The sequence below is a fragment of the Ptychodera flava genome, chromosome 19, assembly GCF_041260155.1.
Source record: "Ptychodera flava strain L36383 chromosome 19, AS_Pfla_20210202, whole genome shotgun sequence".
Taxonomy (NCBI): Eukaryota; Metazoa; Hemichordata; class Enteropneusta; family Ptychoderidae; genus Ptychodera; species Ptychodera flava.
In genome coordinates, this window is record NC_091946.1 from 31,504,252 (window position 1) to 31,526,934 (window position 22,683).

Here is a 22,683-nt window from a genome sequence, read left to right on the forward strand (position 1 = left end):
AAAGGAACACACTCATTTAAGATTCAAAACAAAAATTATTGAAAACACACAAGGCCGAACATTTCAAAATTATTTCACCATGGAATGTTCTGAAAGCATGCAGATAAAATTTTCAGTGTGAAACAAAATGAAGAGCAACATAACCAATTGGAAAAAATGAAAGTGAAACTGCTTCTCATGCTTTGTGTGATATCTTAAATTTCATGTACCAGCTCTTGCGCAATAACAGGGTTAGTACAGATATAAAATATATCTGTGACATATTAACAATGTCGCTACAGAAATTTAAAAAAAAGGTTGGCCAGTCTTTATGATCTACGACACACTGAATTAAATGTTATTGATAGATGTTTTATAGTAAAGCATCACACTTTTACTTCAGGAATTTCAATAGCAAAGTCTGTACATCTGCCATTAACTGCATAGAAAACATAGTAGCATTTTATTTTTACAAACTGACAGAAAAACCAATATTGTAGCAAGTATGTTGCATGTTATTGAGTACATTAACATAATAACTACAATGTAGCACATTGTAACAATTTGTATGGTAACATAACTACAATGTAGCACAGTATACCAATTTATATTAAAATGTAGCTCTATGTGCAGAGGTCCCCTTTCATGTGAATATCATGTGAAGAGATAAGATATATTTATGGTGGAAAATAATTTATAAGGCTTAGGCAGTCAGTTCTTCATGTTCCAATGTTTCTGTTCACAAAATGAATTCACCCTAAAGGCCATTATCAGCTTTTCTATGCAGAGTCTGTATGATATGAGGTTTTGACTGAAACAAAATTAAATCACCTTGCTTGCTTTTGATGTAAATTTTTTGATCTGAAAGGGAGTTTGTGACTGCAACCTGTGATGACGATGCTTGTCTACGTTTATTGTACCCTTGCTTTTGACTCACACCGTTATGTTCATGGGAAGTTATAGTAAAGTAATTTGCAGAAGTTTGAACATTCAAAATGGTAAAGCAGCTCATTAGCATAATAAGAATCCATAAGAAATCACTGTTCGCTTTTTACCATATGTCAGCCTTAAGTATGTAAAATGAAACGTTGCAATTCCCTGTCACATTGCTGGTATGCAGACATTTGCGTGTGACTTGAGTTTCACTCATGTTCAAGTGACCTCTGACCTTGTGGTGATACCGCGATAAAGGTAGGGGCATAACGGTACATGGGGAGTGAATAAATCACAAAGAAGCCACCGATAATAGATACTCTGTCTTTATTGTCTGGATATCAGAGTACATAGAAATGAATGCACACAAGAAAAGCTGACTGACTTTGTTTTTAGAGTCACATGAGAGTTAGACTCGTTTTTCGTCACAAGATGTCATAAAAATACACAGGCTGAGTGATATTTCCTCAAGTGGTATTTTATATTTTATTTATTTTACTTTATTTTAATTTTTTTCAGTTAAAGTCAGCAAATTCTGGTGACTTGCAGCATTAGATGAACTACCATAGCTATGCAGGAGTTTTATTTTCATTTTTTTGTGACAAGAATCGGACAATATGCAACAAAACACGATAACATCTACGGAACTACTGACATTCTTTATAGCAGTGACTGTTTTATGTCTTGTGAGAATTGAAGTGTTGGAAAGAAGTACACGCTGTTTGGAGTATTTTTTTTCTCTGTATATAATAGCTGCATTATACCTACATAGATGCAGAACTACCGACATCGATTTGACATCATAATCCACTACTTATATAATGTTAATGCTTAATCCTTAATCTAAAGTCAAGGTGTTTGTAAATCTGGTGATAATATATGATGCACCCTAAATCAAAAAACGGACTAATGCTACTGTCATAAATGGTCAAAAACACACGTTGTTGAATAACTGTTTGCTACGGTAACTGTTGTTTTTAATAAGTTCAATGTTGTGCATCAATATTATCCTCTGTAGAAGTTTGTCATCAGTTGGGCCGCACACACAACACTCCAAAGAAAGGAAGAAGTCCATTGACAGCTTTTTTTTCTTTAAACATGACAAATGTGATAATTTTTTTTTGGCACAACACATGCGGCTTCACCGTTCACTCACACTGGCGCCATGCTACATTTTTCAGACGGAACCCTGTGCATGCGAGCCATCTGATGACAGTTTACAATTCGTATTCTGTCTCAAAGCACCCTTCAAAGAGAATTCAAGAAAAAATTCCATTATTTTTAAAATTTTTTAAATGTTTATGAATAGAAAGACCATGGAAACAACATTACAATAAGTATATGGTGTTATTTTTTTTGTTTGATAGAAACTGCTCTTGTGTTTTTATGTATTGACGACTATTGCTTACTGGACAGGATCAAATAGCAAATCCCCATGTCCAAATTTTGATAAGCATTTTCATTTGAAATCATCTCTGTTTTTCAATAATATTTTGTACTCCTTATCTCGGACCAATATATAAATACTCATCTGTGAAGAAGCATATATCTTTGCTCTGGATTCTTCAAGAACTGCCGCTTACTTGAGTGTGAGGCAGTCAGCTGGCAAAAGCAGTCACATCAAACAATTGCTTAACAGCAGTTTTAGATACTTAAGACTTATGTGTACACTATTCTATTACTGGACTCTGAAAAAACTTGTAGTGTTTTAATATTTTCGTGGAAGAGAAAAGTCTTGGAGACTAAAGATGCACAGCAAATTAAACCGAATCAAATTCTGTTAAACTATATAAAAACATACACCTTTTTCTATATTGTTCCATTTTTCAAAATATGACATTTTTTTCCTCCTTAAATTTGAATTGTGAGGGCGAAATGTGTGGAGTACTCAGTGTTAAAATTGCAGTTTCTGTTTTTGTGTTGTTATTCATGCATTTAATGAGCTTTTGAAGTAAAATAACACTACTTCTGCAAATTATAGAGTAGTACTAGCAGTCCCCTCAATTGTAAATCACATTCTTGAAAAATGTTCAATAGTGTTCAGTTTTCACCATTTCTGGTTAGATGATTACAATTATATTGTAAATTACTTAGTCTTAAAACATATTTTTTGTCGTTTTTTTTCTTTAAAAGATTTTAAAAGCATAATGCAGCACTATGCATTTTTAAAAATCGCAGCATTGATAGTTTTTCATTCATGCTATGACAAGTTGCCATGACAACATGAAAGTAAGGCAGCCATGCCATCCAAGTCTCCCATGCAGTTAATTCTTAAGTACGTCGATATTTTTTTATTTGTTCTTCAAGCAGAGTTGAGAACTTGATCTGAAAGTCGATGGCAGTTAATAGCTACACTATCACAAAATGATGTACTTTTTTCAGTTTTTTTGTTAACTTTCTACACCAAATGAACATCTCGTGTTCATCACCGTGGTAGTTGAATGCGACCACCAATGCGTGGTTCACACATCAACAATTCTTAGCCCTTACTGGGCCCACCTCAAAGTAACTCTGACAATACATCAATACACAAATAAAACATTATAAAATTCTCTAACTTTCAAAATAACTTTTACATCCTAAATAATATTGTAAAAAAAGGTCAATAGAAAGAGGTACTCATTTCAAATATGTCTCTTTTAAGAGTCAAATAAGTCTAAGATATCAGACACCTAAATACACACAAAAAACGCTAGTTTTAACTAGCTTGTTAGATGAATCACTTTAAATTTCTCAAAAAAAATATAACTGGTCAAAACCAAACTTACTTTGAAGAGAAAATTTGTGTAATTTGCTACCTCACTATCTCTCCTTGTACTGAAAAAATTGGTACTGTGTCAAAAAAAAAGAAAACTGAAAAAAAAATGAAAATCCCCAAATTTTGAAGTGTAGCGGTATAAGCCATGCTAAAGCAAAGCGGTCCCTCTTCTATATAGCATGGCAAGCAATAAAAGCTGCAATGAAAAAACATCACTCTGCAAACATGCCGATATTCCCAACAGCTGTGAGCTTGGCTGGCTTGGCTTGGCTTGGCTTGGCGATAATAAAGGCAGAAATGCCTAGCACCCGGGCCGATTCAATTCAGCAGCTTGGAGAGCCAATAAATGGGCTGGGATGTGGTAATATTTGCAGAGGGGGCGGGTGCACTTGCCTTTTGCAGCGTCGCGGCATACAGTCACTTTGCCATCTACTACCTCTACATGATCTGCCACGTACATAGAAAAAAAAAGAAAACACTCGTGAATAGAAAAATGCATTGATTCCGAAAAGAAGAAAGTAAAAGAAAACAACTGACGAAGGAAATTTTTACACGGTCATGGTTACAACTGGGACTGGTATCGAAGTTGGAACACTTGCACCGCTAGGTACTGTCGGTAAATGATAAAATTTACACTTGGGTCGTGTACACCTGCCTTGTGCCGCATAACGACAAAGAGTCACTTTACCATCTATAACTTCTACATAATCTATATGGAAGAAATTACAATAGTCATTGTTAATACACTACTAACCTAGAGGACAGTCATCACAAATTTTCAAAGTCATACTCGAACAGGAAAGCATATTTCAGATCTGATCGTAAATTCTTTCTCTGGATATGAGAAACACAATACAGGCCTGACTTGGCACAGCTAATGAATTTGTATTCAAGATACACACAAGATATTTTCTGTGCATTTGCATTCTCTTAAAGTCAAGAAATCGTAAATGGATGTACGACACGCATGAGTTTTGTCGCTTTAATCCGATTTCTCCATTTCTCATGCGCATGATCAAAACCTGCTCTGAAACTTTGCCCTGTAATGAGACTCACCTTCAGTTAAATGAACGTAACGACAGTTTGGTCGCTTACAGTTACCAGCTTTGAAGTCACGACAGACCGGTAAAGTTTCTGCCAACTGAAAATGAAAATCGGGGAAAATTCTTCAAATTGTGAAAGAATACTCATTGTTCAGACAGGGACAGCAAAACTTAGAACTTTTAAAATTTGTCCTAATGTTATCCTAACAAAAATGGAAAAAATAGTCTTCATGCAAATTTAATATCCCACAATGCTTTGCAGTATTTCACCAAGTTAGGCCCTAGCAGCTATTGTACTGAATTTACAGCAGCAACACAACTGCAGACTAGCAATTGCAAAAATGCAAGCTGCAGCGCATAAGAAGCGTCGTCCTTTGTCTAATTGGTACAAATATAACCTTCTCATTGATTTGACCTCTTGACCTTAATGACTGCAAAGGATCCTGGGACACAAAAGCCCATTACATTATCAAGGAATGCAACATAAAAGGTATTTGATCTCACGTTAGAAAACACAGTATATGTGAAAGGTAAAATTTCACAACAATAATTGTGAATGATGACTTTCTTCAAGAAATAATTTTTTCTTTTGTCTTTTAGCCTGACGTTTCTGAAAGGAGCCAAACATTGCAACGAGTCTCAGTAAGCATCACTGTAATCAAGCAAACCAGGCGGGACAGAATATGATGCAAAGGCACGGTCACATTGCCCAGGTGTTACTGATGACTATGCAAAACACATCTGTCCCAATTGGCTGACCTGACTTGTATCTAGAAAATCTATCACGACTATAGAGAGAGAAAGAGAAAAAAACACATGTAAAATGAAACTATGAATTTCTACCTGATGCTGTGCATTGTAGTATGGCACACTAGCAGCCTGCGCACCAGCAGTTGGGATTGGGGTCATCATAGGAACTATTGGCAAGGGGCAACAACGCACAGCAGGCAAAGCAACAACCAACGTTTGCCAGCACATGCAAATATATCAATGGCAAGCAGGTACCCAGCCAGATGATCATGAAATAAAAAAAAGAGAAAAAAGCAAAAATTAGAAAGATGCACACTTACTGATCGAGAAAAAAACTACGGGTACTGTTGGAGCATTTGTAGTTTCTTCAGAGACCACGCAGTTAAAACTCAGAATTTTCTGAAGGTTTCCCAAGCAATAATTTTGAAAGTTTCAAGATTCTCCTGCCTTGCAATATCAGATAAGGCTCACTGAGTTTTGCCTATTGGTCATTGAAATGTCACAATTTGCAGTCAGCGTTCCAATAGAATCCGGTCTCTGTAAGACCTAAACTATCCAATGCTCCAACAGTTATACATTATCAACATGGTTACTGTAATACATAGGTTATATTATCACTTCAATAGAATTAAACCTTTAACTATGACAATTTTCAGAATTTCCATGATTTAAACTGTAGTCTGGCGCCTTACAATCATCGAAAGAGTCTTACATCCCATTATATGTCATGTCACCCCCTCATCTCCTTCAGCCATTTTCTTTGAGAGTGAATGTAACAGGCGCCATGATAGCAAAATAGGTTTCATTCTAAATTCCCAAGTGCTTTCAACTGACGATGTCATCTTCCATAATTAATGGGCTGTGGACATTCTTGAGTGAGATTTTTTAAAACTTAGGCACAAATTACACTGATTTCTGATTGCTCTTGACTTGTAAATTTGTTAATGAATTGACTGGTCTGTAAAGATCAAACAGTCCAGACATGTTCCTCAGGGTGTTCAGCTTTTGGCAAGTTGGTGTATGTGATTCTGTGAAATTTTATCTGAAATATCAATTTATGTTTACCCAAACTGAATATTATAGTCAATTTTGTTGTGTACATTCCATATCAAGAGACTGGTCAAATCACATTAGTCACAGAGGGTCTATCGGTTTTACTTTTATGAGACAAATGTTTGACCACATTTCCAGAACATCAAAGACACCTAGTGTTGTTGTATAAGGAATGTGTACAAATTGGCATCAAAGATTTTCATCGCTGTGACTCACACTGCATCTGTCTAGTGAATCACGAAAGCCCATTGCTGTCTTCAAGTATTGTACATTCAGTGATGACATCATCTGTTTTTGTACATTCAGTGATGACATCATCTGTTTCTGTACATTCACTGAAGTCATCATCTGTTTCTGTTCCCTCCACTGTGATGTTTGCTTTATCCTTTGATGCGTGTGTTTTTTGATGTTAGCATGCATACCGATCTGCCTAGAGCAGCTCCACAATGTAATAGCAGTTTTTGACATTTGACAATGCATATTTTATGTAAATGCTTACCACATGCAAATAATAGCCCACACAAGTTGTTGAGCAGACCAGTAATTGACTTTTTTCTTGTCTTTGATAGTGCTTATTTACTGAGCTTAAAGTAACAGATATTTTAATCTCCTAGGATTCACACAGTCTTGAGTTTTTCTCCATATAGTACATTAAGTGCTTAAATTTTGCTTTCTAACTTCAGTTTGAAATGTTAAACTGTCAAAGTAGTTAAAACTAGTCAGATTTGCTTTGAAGTGTGGAATCCTAGGAGTGTGCAAGCTTGAGGAAATCAGAAAATAAAGAATTCTGTAACTGTTTAAATTGTAAAAACATCTGATTATTGTATAGAGAAAGCTATGTAAGCAAGTTTTAACGAAGGAGATGGCCACAGGGCACATTGAGGTAGTCCTGTCCACAAAATTTTCTCTACTAAACAAATATAGTGACTCTACCACAAATCTCATGGATGGATGTGAGTCTAAAATGTTCATTTTCTACAGAAAATAAGACTTTTCTGCAAAAAAAATATACTTCCAAATTGAAAGATATTTTACAGGTTTTATGGATGGGATGAGCCTTAGGTGAAACAGGATGTGCTCCTTCTTTTCGCAACATCTGACGTCAGTTGTCAGAAATGTGCCTTGTGGGCCATCTCTCTTAATTGTATGAGTGTATTTGTATGTCTGCTTTCCATATATTGAGTGCGTGTTCTTGGTATCACTGTTACTTTGATTACATTGCTGTGGTATTTTTAGGTTTTTTGATCAGTCAGTTCCGCACACTTACATGGTGACTGTACAAAGGGAGATGGTTGTGTAAATTGGAAACTAGCCAATGCCTGTTGATACGTATTAGCACCTTGAAACATTCCTGGACCTTTCTTTAATGGAATCATCCCAGGAAGTGCCTACAAATACAACAACAAAGTACAGAAATGTATTAAAGTTACCCATTTATGACTGAGTTGTTTCTTTCAATCACTTGTCACGCAAAATTTTTCATTTTCTGATTTGACAAACAGGGCAGCCATATCGTAACTGCTTCAAAATAAATGTCAATATTTTTATCCAATAGCCACATATAGTAAAGTTCATCAGAGAGTCATGTAATGTAAATTTCGTTCGGCTGCCCTGTGTTATACTGATAATATCAAACAGCCATGTCGCTTTGTTCTTCATTCATTGAACTTCTTGGCTGTTTCAGTGAATGTATTGTGAAGTTCAGTATTAAAAACTTGTGCAATCTGCTGTATCAGCATAATATATCAATCATCTATTTCTAACAAATGTATCTAATGAAAATACTGATACCTGATTATAAATTCATAAATTCGTAATCAAATAGTCAAAACTGATTGATTGATTGATCTGATATTTTTTTGTTACTTTGATTCTTTTTTTTTTCCAAATCTAATCAGGTATGAAATGTACATAAGCAAGGACAGGTCAGTACCAGTATAATCTCATCGGCAGGGTCTCTGGCTCGCTTCTTGTTGCTCTTATCAGGCGTGGTCGGAAGCTTATTAGTATGCGTAGCACATGATGGCAATGGGCCAATGGGATTGCAGCATGGGACAGGCAGAGTCATTAACATAAACAGCAAGCACAGCAATGCATCATGGGAAACAAAAAAAGAGCAAAAGGGAGGATGTAAGTGAACAGTCATGCAATCAATGGTGTCTTGTGGTGAACAATAAAAGCCTATATCAGAGAAAGAACAATGCATTGCCCAACATGTAAATATATACAGCTTGATTGTGACATCTAATTAAAAAAAAGAAAAAAATACGGCCCGCTCATTCAAAGCTAGGTGTACTATTTATCTTGAAACCAGACATGCAAAAGACACCTTTTCTAGGCCGCTTACAACATTTTCTTGCCTTTCTTTGAAATAATGCATGCAATGAATTTGTGGTTTTCAACATTGAATTTCATTGGTTTTTAATCACATTGTGAGTGTAGAGGGCACAATAATTAGTTGAAACAGTTGAAATCAAAATTGGTTGTTTTTTGTTTCAGAAAGGCAAGAAAAGTGACAAAATTTTGGGTGATGTATAGAATTTACCTGCTTCCCAATGGCGTTTATTTCAATGAGAAACAAAGTGAAGAGTGTAAGCATTGGATTTTTGTTTCAACAAATGTCAGATTTTCCATCTTTGTGGGCGAGGCAGTGTTGACCAGCCGTTCATGCATTGCTCTCAATTCAACCCAGAAAAGCCAAATAAAGAACTTTATTGGTCGGTGAAGTCCGTCCAGATGTACAGATAGATTTACTTGGTACTATAAATCGTCTACTAAAATGGTATTATATCAACGGTGCAATATTCCACTTCAAGCCAACCAGTCAAAATACTACCCGTTACACATGCATTACACAACAGCAGTGTGCTTAACTAAGGAGATAGAGAAAGTTGATTAACATCATAACAAACTTGAAAATAATCATTCAACCAGCAACTAATAAGGCTAAAACTAGTAGACAACATACACACAATTTAATAATTAAGAAAGCAAATTAACACTCAACGATGACAAATGATTTGAGATAATATCACCGAAGTGATAAGTATCTCCAAATCACGAGTAAGAATGACAAAAATATGCAAAAGTTAACATGAAATGAAATGAAAGCTTGCTCCAGAAATAAATGAAGCAGGGCAAATCATATATGCAGATTAAGCTTTGAATGTTTTTTTTATGTTAGTCATTGGGTTAGTGGTTGAGTGTAGAGACAGTGACAGAACTCATCAAACTTTCACTTGTGGTGCGGTGGGAAAGACTGTTCTTGTAAACGTCGGTGAACTTGTCAGAACTAGCTTTGTAATGTGCCCAAAGTGACTCACACTTGAGATTGTTACAATGTGTAACATTGTGTTACAGGGTAAAACATTGTAGAACATTGTGATACAATGTATCACATCCTGCAACATTGTAAAGCATTGTGCAACATTGTATATCACAATAATACATTGTATTATCATGGTATAACAAGCTACAGTTTCACTTTTTAATGATGGTGTGGTATTGAAACTGTCATCTTGGCTAAATATACTGTAAAAAGGAGACAAATATTCTACTGTTACCAACTTCCATTGCATACTTTCTACTTCATCAAATGAACATAATATGGTATATCATCATGGTATTTAATTCAGACATGATAGTTTAATTTAGATAATTACAAATTATGACATTTTAACTTAGAAAATGGCAATTGCATTGTTCCCTGCATCAACTAAAGAGTGCTAAAGTGGCATGATATTTGCTTTTCCTTTTAAACAGTATATATAGACCATGCTTCAGGGTTTTGAGCTTTTCTGTTGAAGGGGTTTACGTGAAAGTTGGATGATGGTGAGCGTAGCAAAGCCGCTTCAGAGAAAGTAAGAGACAGACGCATTTTTAGAGAGACATGTAAGCGATATTTAGCAAGCTGAGCAATCATTACCGCCAACAGAAAATAAAATTAACATCGTAAAAGAAATATCAAAAGAAGCAATGAGAGATGAGCATATTGATTTCTATGCTATAACTACTTGTGATTGAAAATGATAAAACACATGATATGAGATAACAATATAGAATTTCATGAAACACTACATCCACATGCAACATTTTTTTTTCTCTGTCCTAATCTGAGTTCTGTTTTCTATTTTTGTAAAGTTAAACAAAACAATGAGATGAGAGAAGAGTTTGATGGTGATTTTTGTTTTGTTCGGTTACATACCATGGCCGCAGCAGCAGCTGCCGCTGAAGCCTGTGAAGCTTGGTGTTGAGCCGCTTTGATTCGTGCTTGTAGATGCGGTGGTGGATGGAAATATTTACATTTGTCTCGGGAACAGCGACCTTTGATGTAGTCCATGCAAACGGTAACGCCGTTCTCTGTGGTGTCTATCGTAACGTGCTCACCAGGGTGGGCGAACTTGCAGTCATTCTCACCACGAGTACAGTTACCACGTTGGAATTCGCGACACACCTGTCAATCAAACGATGAAATCAATGAATGGAAGAAGACACTCAAAGGTATACAAGCAGATGGGATCCTCCTCTTAAAGAAAGCATCTGAAGTAGCTAAAAATTCACCACTGAACAAAACATAGGGCCAAAGTCCCTGAAGCTACTATAGACATGGATACAAAATTAAGTATTTCCTGACTGTATGAAATTATCTCACCAAAGTCATCCTCGGGACCTGTAAACCAAATATTAAAGCTGTTTGACCAGCGGTTTTGAAAAAACAAGCGACCCAACAGTCGACTGAGCTCTGCTGCGTTATGTAGAGAATAACTTTTTGTGACACATGTATTGATGAAGGTGGATATCTTTGATAGCTCATTTCAGGATGGCCTGACCAAAAAAATTAATTAGCTGCAAAAATACAAAATTGAAGATTTCATCATAATTTCAATATATTACATTAAGATAAAGCCTAGGAACCTGTATACAAAATATCAAAGCTATCAGATGAGTAACTTTTGAGAAACAAATACTTTGACAAAAATTGCCAAAAATTGACCCCAAAATACACAAATTGAAGATTTTATCAAATTTCAATACATCACACGAAGACAACCCCTAGAAACTTGTATACCAAATATTAAAGGCATCAGAGAAGTAGTTTTTTGAGAAACACATCTTTTGACCAAAAATGGCAAAAATTGCACCAAAAATACAAAATTGCAGATTTCATCATATATTCAATATATCATATTTAGTTCATCTGCAGGAACCTGTATACCAAATATCAAAGCTGTCAGACAAGCGATTTTGATGAAATAAAGTTTTGACCAAAAATGACAAAAAAATTCCTTAAAAATACAGATTTGCATATTTCATCACAATTTGAAGAAATCTAAGTTGGGTTATACCTGGGAATCTGTATACCAAATAACAAATTTGGCTGATCAGCGGTTATGAAGAAGATTTTTTACCAAAAACGCCTTTTTTAATGCTAATTTGCATATTTTCTACAATATCAAAAAATTAAAAAAGAGTGTTTCTCATAATCATATTTTTCATCTACACAACAAATATCAAATCAGTAAGTATTGCGGTTCTCAAGATATTTGAGTGGACGGACGCCTCACAAACGGACATACATACAGACTGATGACGGACGCCGGACAGATACTCATCCCAATAGCTTCTATAGACTATAGTCTATAGTAGCTAAAAATTATCAAGACTGAAGTGATGGTCTTTCATAAAACACATAGTATCCAGACCAACTATAAAAGATTAAAGGTTGACATATCATAGGATATCTGCTGACTGAGGGCAGTCTAACAACCATAAACATTTCCCAATTGACGATCGTGGTAAGTTTTTGAAACAGTTGTAAAATTAGATTTTTTGCTGTACCATAATTAATATTTGTGAGAAATTGTTAATTTGTAGAAAATAATTATATGCAACAACATCCTGTCTCAAATCCACCCTTCTACAGCTCTGTGAATCAATGAAAGTAACAGACAACCAAAATTTTGGAGCAAGTCAACAACTTTCATTTTTAAAGCCTGAGTTTGGAAAAAAAATTTCTAACTTCCGCTTCTGTTTATGAGAAAATTCCATACATGTGTCACATTTTTAACAATTATGATACCAGTTTACTGGCTTTAGACATGCCTGAGTACTGGCATGCTGTATTGGCGCAGGTCCTATTGACTTCAGTCTCTTGATTGTACATCATTGATCACATGTACAGCAATAATGGCTGTTTTCCTATTTACAATCCTGCAGTGGTACAGCCCACATTGATTTCAATATTGTGGTTGGACCTGCCCATGTTGCATCGAGGGATGCAAGAAGTATACTACAACAGAATGAACAACTTATTTTTTTACTCACCTCTAGTCTGTCATTCCTTTGTAATTTTTGCGGCGTCATGATTGGTGGGGTGGGGACCAGGCCGGGTACATTCAATGGTAAGTTATCATTGGGTAGTGTGGGTGTGTGGTGGAAATGATAAGGGTTCAAGGTAGTCACGGGTGGCGAATTCACATATTGTGGATTCTGAAAAAAGAACGAAGAATACACTGAAAGGTATCATTTCAGTTTATAAAATTTGCTTGTATTTTGCATGCAATGTGGTTTCACATTCTTAAACTCGGCGTTTCACTTGCACATACTTAAATTATATACTGTACATTCCTCCACGTGTTAATTCAAAGGTCACAAACGGCATAGGAAATGAAAGTTGGTATCTTGAAATGACACGAGTGTAACTCGACTCCGCGCAATTCTTGTAAGACATGTCCAACTTTACAGAGGTTTACATTCAGATAGCCACATTTGAAAAGCGTTAACCAAACACGGGTTTTAATATCTCGACACACATAATATCACATCACACAGATGGCTCCACAGGTTAAGAAATTGAGTGAAAAATTGTTAGAAGCTTTGAGAGCATGAGGAAATGAAACCAGCAGACAGTTATTGTTCAATTGTAGCAGTAAATCTCTACCCTTGCTGCGTCTAAATAACAAGTTTCACATCTCAGTAAGCCTATTCTAGTCTGAGCAATGACAGAACTATGAAATTTATTGGCCTTCAAACTGACTATGTCATGAATGACTTCAACATTTTTCCCCTGCCCGCATTGCTTACTGATATAGTCAAATTTGGAATTTTGTGGTTTTCCTGCGCTGGCAAAGCAAATTCTTTCTTCTACCTCTGAGGAAGCATCATTGAAAGAATTCATATCCTACAAGCATGCAACCCCATTCTCTCCTTGACCTAGCTGGCATCAAATGAAAGCCGCATCCAGCAAACGAAAAAGCCAAAAGGAAAAAGTCTACTGGCCTCTTTCAAGAGAGAAACTGGAACACCTGACATACACATTAGATCCTCTCTAACATACCGCTGACTGGATCACCAGGGGTAACTCCTAATCGGTTTGTCATGTTTTGTCTGTGTAGAAATATTCCACTGTAACAGTAAAATCCAAATATGGTAACTAGTTCAATTTAATACGTAATCTTTTTCTGGCTGGACACCAAGAGCTGTGATACAGTTTCACCAGGCCAGCTCTCTGAAAACCACACGAGGTGAAAATACAGAAGGCTGAATTCTCTGTCCAGTAAGCCGAAACCAAAACTCACATCCCTCAGGGCTGGCAATGAATTGACAAGTTCAAGTAGCAAATAGGAAACTGGCAAACTTGAAAAGTGCTTTTTTACCCTGTCTATATTCAAATTAAACTTCAGCAACGTAAACGTTGCTTGAAGTCCGTCCCTCTGTCATACCTACTGCAGGTTAGAAGAAGTAGAAGAGGCGAGATGGCTTTGATACGAGTAGCTGCCCTGTCTTAGCATTAATGCAGGCCTATAGGCACGGCCAGAGGCGTTAGACTTGATGTACCGTAACCATGCACTTACCCCATGCGTTGTGACTGGCCCTTGTACCAGAGATTGTAATGGTGGCCAGTAGACACGGGGATTCTCAGTGCCACTTACCACGTGTGTTGTGATGGGCCCATGCACCAAAGGTTGGAACGGTAACTGTTGTAGCATCTTTTGAGCTGCTAAGTTGTTACGGCCATTAATTTCCAGTTGACTCTTCAGATGAGCTGGCGGATGTAAATATTTACAATTTTCCCGAGTGCACTTGCCCTATGAGAGATTGTAAAAAAGAAAGCAAAGAAACGAAAAAAATATGAAGTGGACTGTACAGGAAAAAGTTGCTGATAAAACTTCGTAAGATTTCTTAAGATTTCTCATGATGTGTAGAAAAGACAAAAGCCCTGTTTGAAAACAAATTAAGGTTCTGTCGTTTTGGCAGGTCAGTACCTGTACTTTCAATGTGGAACCAAAACGTGATCCTGTTTCAGTATTATAAATCAGACTACAATACTTGGTAAGGGTTGAAAAGATCTATAGCTATGATGTATGTAATGTATTTAAGTGAAATTTGTAAACAATCTGATATCTTCTCAAATTCTGTTACAAAGGACATGCCTTGTTTGGCATGGAGATCAAATTTTCAAAATTGTGCAATGACTGAAACAAGATTTGACATTACTAATCTTTGTAAGACCTGACTTAAAGTATTCCTGCAATAAATGACGGTAGAAAAACTACCCTATGAATACACGGCTAGGGTCAGTCAACTTGTCAGTGGAGAATGGAAATCTATTAATGCAGCGCTACAGTCATCTCAGAAAACTGCGACACAGACTCTCTTAAGAATTACTACTGGATATGAGCTGACAACTGATATCGAAATGAAATGGGGAATGTCTGAAGCAGAAATACTTTAAATAAGTCCGACATGTTAACAGTTCAACATACTTGAGGCCCACGTTCTTCATGTGGGTTGTCTAAATTGAAACTGTCCTTTCAACATAGAGCCTTCAAGAACTCAGAGTTAATCACTATAATATACTTCATGTTTGATTAGTACACGTATACCGTATGTTGTTTAAATTGTCTGGCATTTGTGGCAGAGTCTCAAACTTTTTACAACGATGAGAAATGACCAAACATGATACTGATCACATTTTGTCATTTCTGTAGTCTGCTTGTGAAACAGACTCATGTTTTATCATTTCAAAAATTATCAACATTTATTTCTTTTTTAATGTGTCTGCAAAAATATCAACATTGATATCTTTGTGTTCTGTACAATTCAGTGAAATTTGATCACATGTCTACGATACAGAATATAAAGATATCACGTCTTTTCCCCTCCACAGTGGTTAAAACATCTCAAAAAGCAAGATATTGGAAATTCGAACTCTGAAGTTTTCTCCGGCAATGTTTGACCTTGCTAGAGGGAAATGTGATGAAATAGTCACGATAGATATACGATTCATCGGTGAATTTTGTTTTATAAGGTTGACAGACTATGTACAAAATCTGGTCTCACTGCTAGGATACTGAAAATCAACACAAAAAAATTACGGTGACCTCATTCTTTCAAATTTAAGGTCACCGGTACAAACATAACAAAGTGAATGAGGTTTACATTGGACCTCTGATTTACATGTACTTATATGTAAACAAGATCAACTTGACCTTTGACCCGAGTTCATTGACAACATCAGCTGGGATCACAAGTGAAGAACAAGTTCCCTGACAACCAAGTCAGGTCGTCAAAGGTCAAGTTAAACAGTAAAAATTCCGGAAACGATCAATTTCCAACAAATGAATATGACTTCATCATTTTGTATGTGTTTTGAAATAAGAATGGTCACTTGTTATTTGATATAGACAATTTAACAAAATATTTCAACAAGTCCGATATTCAGTGGAACACTAATATATCATGATTCTTCATTGTGCAATATTCAGAATGGATTTTCAAGAAAAATAAAGAAACTGACATAATTATGGGATATGAAAAATATTTCCTGGGGAAAATATGAATATTAAACAATGGCTGTAACTATAAAACATAAAAACGTCACATGTTGGGAAAATTTGTAAATATCATGTATTTAGACAACTGAAGCAAACCACTGATGCGTAAATTTTAAACATATTTGTCATTTTTCGCATTTTTTTCTTAATGATACCGGTTACACGTACAGCAGCGTATCATGATGCAATAAAGACAAATTGGTAAATCGTGTCAGAATGCCCGGTCGTTTTGGCACCACAACTGCTGTAATTTGGAAGAAGTCGTGAGGTTATAGTTGAAATACAAAAATCTGCCGGCGCAGATCAGCAGCTGCAATAGAGAAAGGTGTTGTTATGGTAACAGACGATGTCACATTGTGTCGTGTATATGGAGCTGCGGCTGCTGCAAACCTGTTGGACCCATTTTTTTTCCACAGAAAAAAGACGGCGATTTTTTTTTGGTCATTAAGTTCGTACACGTGCATAAAACTATGGATTTTTTTTTCTATTTACATCAGCTGTACAGAGAAGCTTTGCAGCACATTGAAGTCCATGCAATGATGGCAGAGACACAAGCCAGGTCAATCAAAGCAATTTCAACCAATGGAAAAATAAAATTATACAATGGTTGCAGCAAAAGAAAAAAGTTAATTAAAGACTTGACCATGCAATCAGAGCTGAAACTTTTGGGGGGACAATGTTATACATACCTTAAGCGAATCAAAGCAAGCAGTAACTCGACCGTTTTCTACGGTGACGGATTTTGACGGGTGAGCGAACTTGCACTCAGTGTCAGGCCTTGTACATGTTCCACGCTGGAACTCTCGGCAAACTTCAAGAGTCAACCATCGATTGTCCCGCAGTGCCATAATATAAATTTTGTGTGATTCCTAAAACCAGTACTTATATAAGCTGCGATGGAGCGTAGCGAGAGCTTCAGCTGGCAAGCGGAAAAAGAGGAGTCAGCTAGCCCAAGTGGTGGAAAAATTGGACTGGCCGGCCAAGTCAAAGGGGGGCTCGGAACTGCTGCTTTATGTGGCTTGCTGGAGTACTTTGAAAAAGCAACAGTGAATTGCTTGTGTTGTCACTAGTCATTCATGAATTTGGTGACGGTAATTTTTTGTTTTTTGTTTTCTGTAAGATTTCACTGAAAGGCTAGTTAGGAGCACTTAGTAAAACTTCATACCAGGGAGGACTCAAGTTCGTCACCACACCACTCTAAAACCTAGCACTTCACAATGGCTTTGCTTGCAATCTGTGGAACAAAAAGAAAGAGAAAGAGAACAAGACATAAAATTAATAGTCGTCTTTTAGAAAGTGGAATAATAGAACACCATCCCATAATGACTGTCTTGTCAGTCCCACCATACCACAATTTCACATGATTAATTAACACCCTACAATTTCATGAATGGAAGCGTTCATCCCATACTACTGGTATAACTATACCATGCTTTGTCGATGCTTTTCTAAAATCGAAAATATCACACACACTATCAAAATTTCATATCTGGCTTTTGTCTAATATTCTATCTTTTACCTCTCGCCCCAGGGAATCAAAGATTTCCTCGGACACGGAACCTCGTATGTTACATGCCTTGAATCTAAACAGCTTTTGATGTGACATCAACCTCACTGAATTAATCCGGCCATGTGGGGGATGCCCACTCATTAAGAGTCAACTATTCATGGCCATGGAAGGACAAACTAATGTATTTCAATATATGTTAATTAATAAAAGTTAAATGGATGGTCATGCGTTTAATCAACACTGTATGCCGCCAGTACGGTTCTGCCGGTCTCGATCCAAAATCACCGCATTAATGTTAGTAATTTTATCGTCAATTCAGTGCAGTTCTTGCGCACCAAACACAAGACGTTTCAAAATCAAGGTGTCTGTGTTTCTGGTCGGCATGTGGTGCTCCTCCAACGAGTCTGTGAACAGAGACCAAGCAAGGCCATCCATTGTTGTGTTGAAATCACTGATACTACACTCAATGTCATCCTTTATTGTGTTGTGTATTTATTGTCTAAACACAACAGAGTTAGTGAACTCATTCACATTATGCAGACAGACTCATTCCCAGCGCAGACATGAAGCACCACTCCCCCCCCAGCACTTTTACCAGTCAATGCCATCATATGACCTGTTGCTACCATTTTAGCCCTGAGTGCCAGATTTGTACAAAATACACGACCAAAAGACTTGAATGCTGGGAACAGAGAGTTACCTGCAGCAATATAGACTATTTGCAACACAATTCAGACTTTTTCTAAAAGGGAAAATCCCTCCTGCTTGGTGCCTGACACACAAACGGAAGCTGAAATTAGAACAACCAGTTTAACATCTACCAAATATTCTGAGACGGAAGCAAAAATTTGGTGACAAAACTCCAATGATCATGCACACACTGTTCATTCCTGTGTCATGAAAATTTCAAAGTTATCAATTCATGGTAATCAAAAGTGAAACAACATGAGTGGTTACAGATGACCATCGACGATATAAAGCAACCTTCCTAATCAAAGATTAACAGTTCAATATCACTGCACAGACAAGGCTCCTCTCACGACAAACAATCATTTCACGCAATATTTGAAGACTTCACAAAAACCTATTTATAGTCTCTTAAACTGTGAGCATTGCTATGACAACCACACAACTGGAGATGTGACAGATCTTAATGGCATATTTTTCAGAAATATTCTAGCAAAAAATCTTTTTGCTAATTTTCTTCACTGGAGAAATGTTCGAGGAACTTTTTATTCAACCTTTTTAACCAATGTGATTTAACTTAATCGTTTACTTTTAATTAAATGAAATTGAAGAAATAACATTTATTTGATTTCATTAATTACTCAAGATTTACGCATTTCTTAAATGGAATTTTATACACTGAATAATTGAAAATATAATGCATTAAAATAAAAAATTTCAAAAACTAAATAAAGAAAAACTTCTAATTATATATCAGACAGTATATTGGTAAATATCAGCTAGTGGTTTCATAGTTGGAAAGAGTGGCTTGTATTTGGGGAAGGGGTAATTATTAGCCAATGTTTTCAAAAGTTGGTCTGTGTTCCTTTGAAGGGACATAATAGGTGATAGTATGTCTTCAGAAGGGAGAGTTGGTGTCTTGAGAAGGATAAAATTGACCAATATCTTTGTGAAGATGTAAGTTATTGAACAACTTTTTGGCCAAAAGATAAATATTCAGTATCGTCCATAAAATGAACAAACCAAAGCAACCATGAAACTTATATGTAAACAATATTTTGATGTGGGCATGCATGCATCATAAACAAAAGATTCACACGTGAAGCGGACAACAATGACAGCTTTTTACAATGCCATAGAAACTACTAAATTAATCCAGAAGTTTCATAAACTATTTATCAAAGTACCGGTATTCATAATCACAGAGGATTCAGCTGATAAAAGTGTTCAGCCATCGTAGCAAATCATGACAATCTGAAATTTGCAAGAAATGATGATTATTATCATATCACTTCCAGATAGATCTGTGCTAAATAGGTCTCAAACAATGAATAAATAATGTGGTTTTAAAATTTCAACACAGTGACTCAACTCTGTTCTCTTGAAATCCCTTTCAATGAAATCATCTCCAATATTCCAATCGGGTGATCACTTGTGGATCCCTGTTGCACGGCAGGATTTGAGATTTTCAAACCAATAAATTGCAGGCCTATTTAAGGAGATTTACCGACACCTTGACCTGTTGCGACCCCATAAAATGTCAAGTATACGCTTACATCAAATATAAATAACATCTCTCTCTTAAAGTTCTAAAATTCCAAACATTTTGATTAGCTCATTAAAAGTGGAAATCGTAATACAGTCTTGTAAAGAAGATCGCTGCCGTAAGTGGTAGCCCTTGTTGACAGTCATCATAACTTGTTTACGGACAAAGCAATCCATGTGATAGGGCATGCTGTTACTTATTTTATATTAATTTGAGCTAAATATGGTTCACTTGTTTTGGATGGTGAAAAAATAGTCGGGCTCAGACACACAGACCCTTAGCATGCAGGCACATAATTATTCCCTAGGATACGAACGCCATGGCAACCCGGAATAGAGTTGATATTGTAAGGTGTTCAAGAAACCAGACATGATGTCATCTGACTAGCTATGGTGTGTGTGTTCGGAATACAAATAACCAACACACACACATGCCTCGGATTCCTCCGGCTTTTTTTATATACCCACTGAAACTCCTAACGCCAATTTCGATGTCGTCACATGATCCTGCGGTCGTCAAAAATATTTTTCACTCGGCGCAATCAGCAGTGTGGAGAGCAACACCCGACAATTGGGACAAGTTGTAAATCTTGCTGTCATGGCAACTGCCTGTATTGATTGATGGTATATCTATGGTAACGTGGCTCCGTTTTCCCCTAATGCTACCTGTTTCTGATTTTAGCCGGTGTCCCCCTAGACCGAATGTGACACCTTGAGTGCTAGGCAAAATGAAGGTTTATCTAAATGCAAACTCCACCTAATGCATCATGGCACATCACTGCCACCTACTGGAGAAAAAGCACCACTAGTCGGGTGTAATGTGAAGTAAACCCATTAATAACGCATGACAAGGCGCTTTTTTTTCCAAGAGGGGAGCTGTAAGTTTGAGACAGATTCCTGTTCTTTTGTCTGCAGTGAATTTGAACAACATTCAGCACCCGGGGCTGACCTGAGAGGCACACGATCTACACAGACACACGTACGTCATCTCCGTTTCATACGTTGAATATTCAAAGCAAGCAGAAAAGTACCGCAATGCAGCTCACCCAGCATGTCAATCATTTGCTGCACGTTGTCCAATGCACACATCATAAACCATCTTACTAATGGCCCTAGTATGTGTTCTACATACCACTCAGTAATGAAGAATGCTGCTGCGCTGTACAATGCCAAGACTTGTTGCTCTAAATTAGTTTACAGCCAAGTAGACGACAGAATTTTTGTTTTATTTATATTGCTAGTGTCACCCCCGATAAGTCTCCATACTGAAAATGAGTAATACTATGTACGTGTACTGATTCGGCATTTGGCAATTGAAGAATCATGAAACGTTAATTTTGGCCAATGTCATTTCGGACATGTACACGTTACAATTGATCTGGCCTTTGTTTTTGCAAAAAAAACCCACAAAAAATGACACAGCTGTTTAGTTACTCTCCATATGCCCAGACAGTGTGCTATTTTATAGTTAAAATAAACTTCAAGATATTTAATACATATTTGACAGCGTCGTGTGGGGCAACAGATGTTGAAATGAACAAGACTCGCACACAAAATCAGACCACCTCACTGGAAAGGAAAATATCAATTGACAGATATTTCTGTTCTCCTCGGAGATTTTTATCTCCGCCACTGAAATGCCATATCTGTGCTAAGGTGGCACAGAAAGGCTGGCTTGAATATGACCAGCGAGCTAGGGGGTCTAAAGATGTCTGACCTGGTTTGACCTGTGGGATATAACAGGCAGTGAAATGATTATGGTCAGACTAGTAATGCAGACAGGATGAGACTTGCTCTTGTCAATTCAGGCAAAATTCAGACAGTGTCATGTCATCAATGTCTTGAGACTCATGTTGCCATGGAAACGCCCAAGAGAATCAATTATCCATGCAAATATATTCTGTTTTCCTTTCCCTTTTTTCTGCAGTGAATCAGATATTATATGTTCCATATTGCAGATAGCTGAAACTTCATGTTTTTGGTTCAGACCAACATTTGAATGACCAAGCGGAGATCAAATATTAAACAGAAGACTGATTATAAAAGACAGACATGTTTTAATTTGAATTTTTTAAAAGAAAAATGGGTAATACATGATAAATGGAGGTATAAAAAATTATTATCTACCGATAGGGCAGAAGACAATTCTAATTTTTCATAATTAAACGGTCTCTTTCGTAGTGTTTGAAATATTAAGACTGGATCAATGGTGGTGTATTTGCTGTGCTATTTAAGTAAGACATGGCGTATAGTGTTTATACGTATATGAATATTGATAAGTGTATTACATATTCTGGTCATGAGGAATGTACTTTCCGACATCTGCTACCCACGGCACGTCTTTCTGCGGGATAAAAACTTACGGAATATTTCCAAATTAATGTGTTTTCATCACAACAAATCACATAAATACCTGGTCGTGTGTGGTGTAATTTTGTACCTCCTGTTATGGGTCATAAAAACTGCCGGAACATACTTCTCCCATAGATACAGAAAGAAGCAAACGATTAAACTGGCCTGCAGCAAACTAGATACATATCCTTGTACCTATATATGAATTTGCATTTCCTTTCAATTATAATATCAATT

General features: G+C 36.5%; 2 protein-coding genes across 16 annotated transcripts in view; one reads left to right on the plus strand and one right to left on the minus strand.

Moving 5' to 3' along the window:
• The window catches only part of LOC139119282 (thymidylate kinase-like), a 57,585-nt gene that overhangs the window by 22,670 nt on the left and 12,232 nt on the right, over positions 1-22,683 (plus strand). The window contains exon 6 of one of the 3 annotated variants that reach the window (XM_070683009.1): positions 8,415-8,431. The exons of 1 other annotated variant lie outside the window; for it this stretch is intronic. The gene's annotated coding sequence lies outside the window, so the exon portion shown is untranslated. Of the gene's footprint in view, positions 1-5,313; positions 5,455-8,414; positions 8,432-22,683 lie in introns of those variants that run through there. One more of the 3 variants, XM_070683008.1, reaches the window with a different exon arrangement.
• LOC139119280 (muscleblind-like protein 3) overlaps positions 1,223-22,683 on the minus strand; it is a 39,014-nt gene continuing 17,553 nt past the window's right edge. For 2 of the 13 annotated variants that reach the window (XM_070682997.1, XM_070682998.1), the window contains exons 2-10: positions 17,042-17,586; positions 14,448-14,603; positions 12,841-13,005; positions 10,721-10,969; positions 8,450-8,515; positions 7,784-7,904; positions 5,557-5,630; positions 4,727-4,811; positions 1,223-4,379 (exon numbers count right to left, since the gene is read on the minus strand). In XM_070682997.1, the coding sequence (XP_070539098.1) occupies positions 4,219-4,379; positions 4,727-4,811; positions 5,557-5,630; positions 7,784-7,904; positions 8,450-8,515; positions 10,721-10,969; positions 12,841-13,005; positions 14,448-14,603; positions 17,042-17,200 (1,236 nt within the window). In that variant the 5' untranslated portion in view covers positions 17,201-17,586 and the 3' untranslated portion in view covers positions 1,223-4,218. Of the gene's footprint in view, positions 4,380-4,726; positions 4,812-5,556; positions 5,631-7,783; positions 7,905-8,449; positions 8,516-10,720; positions 10,970-12,840; positions 13,006-14,369; positions 14,604-17,041; positions 17,587-22,683 lie in introns of all 13 variants that reach the window. The other 11 variants (XM_070683004.1, XM_070683005.1, XM_070683001.1 and 8 more) reach the window with 9 other exon arrangements.